Source organism: Corticium candelabrum, chromosome 12 (assembly GCF_963422355.1).
Source record: "Corticium candelabrum chromosome 12, ooCorCand1.1, whole genome shotgun sequence".
Classification (NCBI taxonomy): domain Eukaryota; kingdom Metazoa; phylum Porifera; class Homoscleromorpha; order Homosclerophorida; family Plakinidae; genus Corticium; species Corticium candelabrum.
The window spans coordinates 1,460,001-1,467,500 of record NC_085096.1 but is presented as its reverse complement, the minus strand read 5'-3'; the positions used below and the strand labels follow the sequence as shown (position 1 = coordinate 1,467,500).

Below are 7,500 nucleotides of genomic sequence, written 5' to 3'. Positions count from 1 at the left end.
ACCAGCAGAGACAGAGAAATGTAATTTAATTAACCATCTTACTCTATTGTGGTCGTTTGACCTTTTGATGCGTCTGGCTCAGGACTCTCCGACCAGGTGGCAGCTGATTGTCGCGGAAAATGGAGGTGAGAGTCTGCAGGTTGGTGTGGAAGCTGCTGCTGGCGAAGAGAGGACGACGAGGTTGGCGACTTCTTCGACACGTGTTGAGCGTAGGGGTTTGGACGCGGGGGCGTGTCGTCTCTTTCCGCGGGAACAAAATCGGAAACACTCGACCTCGCCTAGACAAACAACCGTGCAAACGCAAATGCATATTGCTACATATTTGCAAGAATGCAATCGTTTTTTCTAATGGTCACCAAACTGTGGCATCAATTTAAATTTTGATGACGTCACTAGTTAATATTAATACCTGTATTACATCACTAATTTAGTATGACGTCATAAACTGTAGCTCCAACTTAATGGTGCCATTAATTAAAATTAATTAGCACTAGTTCACGTCACTAATTTAGTATGACGTCATTAAATGTAGCGCCAATTTAATGATGCCACTCATTAATATTTATTAATACTAGTACACGTCACTAATTAGTACGACGTCTTAAAGATTGGCTCCAACTTGATGATACCGCTCATTAATATTAATACAGATAATACATCACTAATTGGTATGACGTCATAAACAGTGGCTCCAATTCGTTGCCACTCATTAAAATTTAATTAGCACTAGCACACGTCACTAATTTAGTATGACGTCATAAAATGTAGCTCCAATTTAATAATGCCACTCATTAATATTAATTAATGCTAGTACACGTCACTAAGTTAGTATGACGTCTTAAAGAGTGGCTCCAACTTGATGATACAGCTCATTAATATTAATACTAATAATATCACTAATTTGGTATGACGTCATAAACAGTGGCTCTAATTTAAAGGTGCAACGCATTAATATTAATACTGATATTACGGAAGTAGCCCGCTACACTCTATCTTTGAAAAGGCGAATTTCTTGATATTTTAAAACGTACAAGAAATGTGCCCAAAAGAAGCCTTACTATTCAATTATCTAACCTCGAAAGCATTTCTCCTAATGTAGGTGATGCGCGAAGTTACAGACGATGTAGAATGAGGTCTTCAACAGCAGCGTCGCGCTTCACGTAAATGTCGCTGTTCGCTGCCATATTGGATTATACGAGCTATTATAACGTTGGCACACGTGATGCAAGGTAATGTGATTGTACACAGCAATACGAACCAAATAATCCAGCTTTGAATGTTTAGGTAGCGTGCGCATGCATGAGTACAGACTTACACCACAGCAACTGATTGCATCTGAACCTAGCAACCAATCAGCACGCAGGAATGTAATGTGTCGACTTCCGTGATTGGTCAGATCGTGCCATTGTTCTTCGGTCAATTTGTTGTAACAGCGTTCTTTCTTTCTCGTTTACAAATTATTTGTCATGCCTCGTCGTCAGCGTAACAGAGTTCCGCCGACAGTTCGTCAGGAGCGTGACGGTTTTGTTGCCCCAGAGGGGTTCGCTCTATAGCTAATTGATCTGTCGCACTTGGCAGCTCAACTAGAGCCAATTGCGCTTTGTGCTACGTGCCAAAGCGGGCACCTACGTCTGAAGATCGGCGTCAACAGGATGAGATTTGCAATCCCACTGTTGTTTGAGTGCACCAACAAGTAAGAATGTGCCGTCTTAGATTTAGTTAGCGACTGGACTATTTTTCTTTCTAGGTATTGTTGAGTTGACGTTCGTACCGGCCATTCTTGCTATTCCTCGCAGAGAGTGACTGCTGGTCAGGCGTACGAAGTTAACAGAAGAATGGTGCTAGCAATGAGAGAAATTGGGGGTGGCCATGCTGCAATACAGGTATGAATTATCGTTTTCATATCTTGTGTCTCCGTTTGTTGCCTTATTTTTTATATATAGAAACTAGTAGCAGTAGTTGGGATGCATGGCGGACTCGCAAACGAGCCGTTTGCGTCCCACCAGAAGGCCGTGGAAGCAGCGGCTACTTGCCAAGGACCAAATGGCCAGAGCTGCTACCGAGCTCCGTACTCTGTGTGATTCTACCGTACCTGATCCTGGTAATCAATTACTTGAAATTGCTGTTGATTCACGCTTCGACACGTGACGCGAATCCTACGTGGTGATTGGCGTAACCTGACTCACGTGACAGCACGTGACACAAATGCTGCTTGATGATTGGACATTTGATTGCGCTGTACATTCCCCGTACAAAAATGCCCATAGATAGCCACAGTTTGCACAAAGTTTTCAAATAACCTCTGATGTCTTACTAATTATGCTGTAATGTCAAAAAACTTGTAGTGACTAATTGGTTTTTGTAGCTACATACCGTCCTGACAGTGATGATGATGATGATGACAGTGACTTTCTTGGCTTTGCCACCACTGATGATGTTGTGGATGTTGCTGTGTCGACTGATGGCACGTGGCAGAAGAGAGGACACCAGAGTCTTTTTGGCATCCAGGCTGTCATCTCAGCTGTCATAGGCAAGGTTCTCGACATTGAAATCCAGAGCCGGTTCTGCAAAGAATGCCAGTCCCACGGCTCTTGGGATCGGTCTACTGAGAGGTTTCGCCTGTGGAAGGAGGCTCACGCTCCAACCTGCAGCCTCAACTACCAAGGTTCGTCGAACAGAATGGAGCAGCATGGGGCGGTTTTGATGTGGGCCGGTCATTGGAACTGTATAAACTGAGGTACACCACCTTTATAGGTGATGGCGACAGTTCCTCATTCAAGTCAGTAATTTATGCAAATCATTACATTGTTCATAAGTGACTGTGACTGTTGTGCTTTCAGGTCGATTCTAGCAGCAAAGCCCTACGGTGACGATGTCACCATCACCAAGAGTGACTGCATCGGCCACGTGCAGAAGAGAATGGGGACGTAGCTGAGGAGGTTATGGGCAGAACACAAGGATGTCGAGATTCCAACTCCATCTGGGGAGGCCATGAGAAAGGGGTTGAAGGGCGCGAACCGGTTGACTGCAGACCTCGTCAACAGGCTGCAGAACTACTATGGCATAGCCATTCGAAGCCACATTGGTGACAAATCTGGGATGATCACTGCCATCACAGCCATATACTGTCACCATGCCAAAGACCACTCCTACTGTCCACCTGGTGATAGCTCGTGGTGCAAGTATAACCGTGGCAATCCCAGCTATGCCCCAAAGGAGATACAGCCAGAAGTCCTAGACCTCATGGAGCCAGTTTTGAGAGGCTGAGCGATGAAGACCTACTCGAGAGGTTGCAACGCGGAGACACACAAAATTCTAATGAAGCTCTTCATTCCCTCATTTGGAGGCGTTGCCCAAAGGGGGTATTTGCCTCTCTTGAAATAATTCGGTTTAGCACATCTTTGGCCGTTATCCAACGAAATGTTGGCAGTATTGGATTGGCTAATGTGCTGCACTCTTTGGGAATTTTAGACACTGCTGTTTCTGAACGCCTTCTTGAGAAACTGGATGTCAAGAAGGAGAACCAGTTGCTCGGAAAGCGAAGTGTGGAGTACAAGAGGAGACGACAGGTGGTGAGAGGGATGAAGAAGCGTAGGGAGGATGCGTTGTGGCAGAAAGAGACGAGTAGTTACGAGGCAGGCGGTTTTGGGATGATTGAGGAGGAGGAGAGTGGATCAAGCAAGGGTGCTCGAAAGAGGAGGAAAAAAGTGAGAGATCAGGAGGGTCAGTCAACAAGTAAACGTCCTCATCGTGCTGCAGCATCTGTCAGCACTACACCATCTGAGACTTGTCCACCACCAGCATCTCCGAGGCGTCCACGTAATGTGAGGCGTCCACATAATGTGAGGCGTCCACATAATGTGAGGCGTCCACGAGGCGGTGACGATTCAGACTGGTCTCCATCAGGACAGTAGCTTGTCATCATCTGTGGTCATTCCCTATTCCGTGTATCTTGTCCTCTGTGGTCATTCCGTATTCTGTGTATCTTGTATTCCCAAAACATTTTGCTAGGCGAAATCCAGTTACACCTCCACGTGGTGCCTAGTGGTAACAGTAGGTTTTGAATATGGCCAGGCTATATATTTGAAACCTACTGGCTAACGTAACTGGTGTACATTGTAACAACTGCAGGTTTTGCTTACTGATATGCTCAGCTTTGGTTTCATATCTACACATTTTGCAGTGTATGGTATTGCAGTGATTGTGTATCAATAAATATATTCGTTGCAGTGTGTAATAAGTAAACATGACATTGGGGCACTGTCTTTGTGCTGTGTGTGTATGTGGAAGAATATACAAAGTAGAATTTACGCAATAGCAGGAAGCGGTTTGGGAGGTGTGCCAAAGTGGGTGTTCCTAAAGTAGGCATCTGACAGATTTGAAAGCCTAAAACTAAGAAACGGCTCCGTTGTGGACTATGAAACGTTGCAAGCAGATCTCCGGCACGGCGTTGCACAACGTATGCGGGCTGGATTTTTTATTGCTGCTTTTGATTCCGTTTCGTTGTACGTTAGAGGTGGTAAACATGCGAAAAATATTAGTCTAAAATCGCAGAACGAAGCAATCAAAAATCGAACTCACAGGTCTTTGTTGTATCGCTAATTTCTATGTCTTGTGCAAATTTGAAGTGCGTAGCGCGTTGCGTTACTCAGAACTACATTTTGAATGCGCGCGCTGGGGAGCGTTTCATATTACGCATTGCTATTGGTCAATTTTCTAACTACCCGTATGTGAACGGTAACGCCCCTACCTATGTCCTTGCAGATCACCGTTACTATCCGTCGATGGACAAGGGTCCTTCAGCTCCTAGAGCATCTCATATATTCAAGATGGAGTAACGGGGTGTATACGTCACAAATTCAGTAAACAAAGACTACAGAGCAACAGGAATCAAAATCGTGTGACTAATTATTGTTTGCCTACTGCAGTTTGGAAATTATCTAGTAAAGCTTACTATTAAAGAGGTAGCTGTTATTACTTAATTAAATAATTAATTAATAATATTAATATTAATTTAGATTTCTGTACGCCGTCATAACATGTTTGTGATGTCCCCCCTACCATTGGTTAGTGCAACTCTTTCGGATCCGGCGACACTTGTAGTGTTGCCATGGAAACGAAACTCTGATGTGTGTGTGTGTGTGTGTGTGTGTGTGTGTGTGTGTGTGTGTGTGTGTGTGTGTGTGTGTGTGTGTGTGTGTGTGTGTGTGTGTGTGTGTGTGTGTGTGTGCGCGCGTGTGTCTGTGTCTGTCTGTGTGTGTGTGTGTGTGTGTGTGTCTGTGTCCGTGTGTGTGTGTGTGTGTGTGTGTGTGTGTGTGTGTGTGTGTGTGTGTGTGTGTGTGTGTGTGTGTGTGTGTGTGTGTGTGTGTGTGTGTCTGTGTCTGTGTCTGTGTGCATGTGTGTACGTGATAGCTGCATGGGTGCGTGTATATACATTCATGCTTAACTGTTTGTATGTCTGGCATCTTACCTCAGCTTTAGAAGGACTCGAGATGCTTTGTAAACGAGAAGGGGATGCTTTCGTCTCTTTCTTTTTTGCCTGCACACAAGATGGCTGCTTGAAATTTAGCTACAACGGTGGGAGTCAGACATAGTGTGGTTGTTCATTACTATGCTGGCCAGCTGGACTTGGACTTCCTGGTTAAGCATTCGACCCAATACACCAACCCAAGCGTCTCTATCAGTTCTGTGGGATATAGTAAGCATTGTTTTAATGGCACATACGTACTCACGCGCGCGCGCGCGCGCGCACACACACACACACACACACACACACACACACACACACACACACACCGACGCAGGGCACACGCATACACACTCACAAACACAAACACACAAACGCGCGCGCGCCACACACACATACACACACACAGACACACAAACACACAGACACACAGACGCACACACACACACACACACACACACACACACACACACACACACACACACACACACACACACAGACACACACAGACACAGACACAGACGCAGGGCACACGCATACACACGCACAAACACACACACACACACACACACACACACACACACACACACACACACACAGACACAGACGCAGGGCACACGCATACACACGCACAAACACACACACACACACACACACACACACACACACACACACACACACACACACACACACACAGCAACACCATATAACATGATATAATCGAATAATTAATTAAAAAATTAATTAAGAATTACTTAATTTATTAATTAATAATCAATTTATTACTAAACAAATAGACTTACTGTGAAGATGCTGCCAAGTAGAGCTTTCTTTTGAGAGTAACTATGTAGAAAACAAACTCATAACTTCGTCCATAGTCTGGTACAACAGCCAGCTGAATTTCTCCGGATAAATCGAGTTCTCTTTTCCGCTTTTTCTTCGTCTGGTTCTTGTAGTACTCCAACACACACGCATCAGTAGCCTTACGTTTCAACACAAACCAGCGAGCTCGCCATTTCTTGAGAGAACAATTTATTTACCTAATTGATTTATCAATTTATTAATTTATCAATGTATTTATTAACTTATCAATGTATTTATTAATTTATCAATTCATTTATTAATTTATCAATTCATTTATTTACTTATGAAAATTCATTTATTAATCTATTTATTTATTTATTTATTTATTTCTTAATTAATTTATTTATTTATTTATCAACTTATTTATCAATTTATTTATTTATTTATCAATTTATTTATTAATTCATTTATTTATTTATTATTTATAAATTTATTTATAAATTTATTTATCAATTTATATATTAATTTATTTATTTATCAATTTATTTATTTATTTATCAATTAATTAATTTATTTATTTAATTGTATATTAATTAATTTATTTATTTAACTATTTATTAGTTAATTAATTAATTAAATAATTAATTAATTTAATTATTTACTTATTTAATTATTTATTTATTTATTTATTTATTTATTTATTTATTTATTTATTTATTTATTTATTTATTTATTTATTTATTTATTTATTTATTTATTTATTTATTTATTTATTTATTTATTTATTTATTTATTTATTTATTTATTTATTTATTTATTTATTTATTTATTTATTTATTTATTTATTTATTTATTTATGTACTTATTAATTAATTAATTAATTTATTTATTTATTTATCTATTTATTATTTTTTATTTATTTATTTATCAATTTATTAATTTATTTATTTATTTATTTAATTGTTTATTAATTAATTAATTAATTTGTTTATCTATTTATTTATTTATTTATCAATTAATTAATTAATTAATTAAATTAATTAATTAATTATTTATTTATCAATTTATTTATTTATTTATTTATTTATTAATTAATTAATTTATTTATTTATCAATTTATTTATTTATTAACTTATTTATCAATTTATTTATTAATTTATTTATTTATTTATTTATCAATTTATTTATTTATTAACTTATTTATCAATTTATTTATTAATTTATTTATT

At 39.4% G+C, this 7,500-nt stretch overlaps 1 protein-coding gene across 1 annotated transcript in view; it reads right to left on the bottom strand.

Moving 5' to 3' along the window:
* The window catches only part of LOC134188161 (pleckstrin homology domain-containing family A member 7-like), an 8,800-nt gene that overhangs the window by 263 nt on the left and 1,037 nt on the right, over window positions 1-7,500 (bottom strand). The window contains exons 2-5 of the mRNA XM_062656359.1: window positions 6,271-6,485; window positions 5,611-5,686; window positions 5,471-5,539; window positions 43-278 (exon numbers count right to left, since the gene is read on the bottom strand). Coding sequence (XP_062512343.1) covers window positions 43-278; window positions 5,471-5,539; window positions 5,611-5,686; window positions 6,271-6,485 — 596 coding nt within the window. The remainder of the gene's footprint in view (window positions 1-42; window positions 279-5,470; window positions 5,540-5,610; window positions 5,687-6,270; window positions 6,486-7,500) is intronic.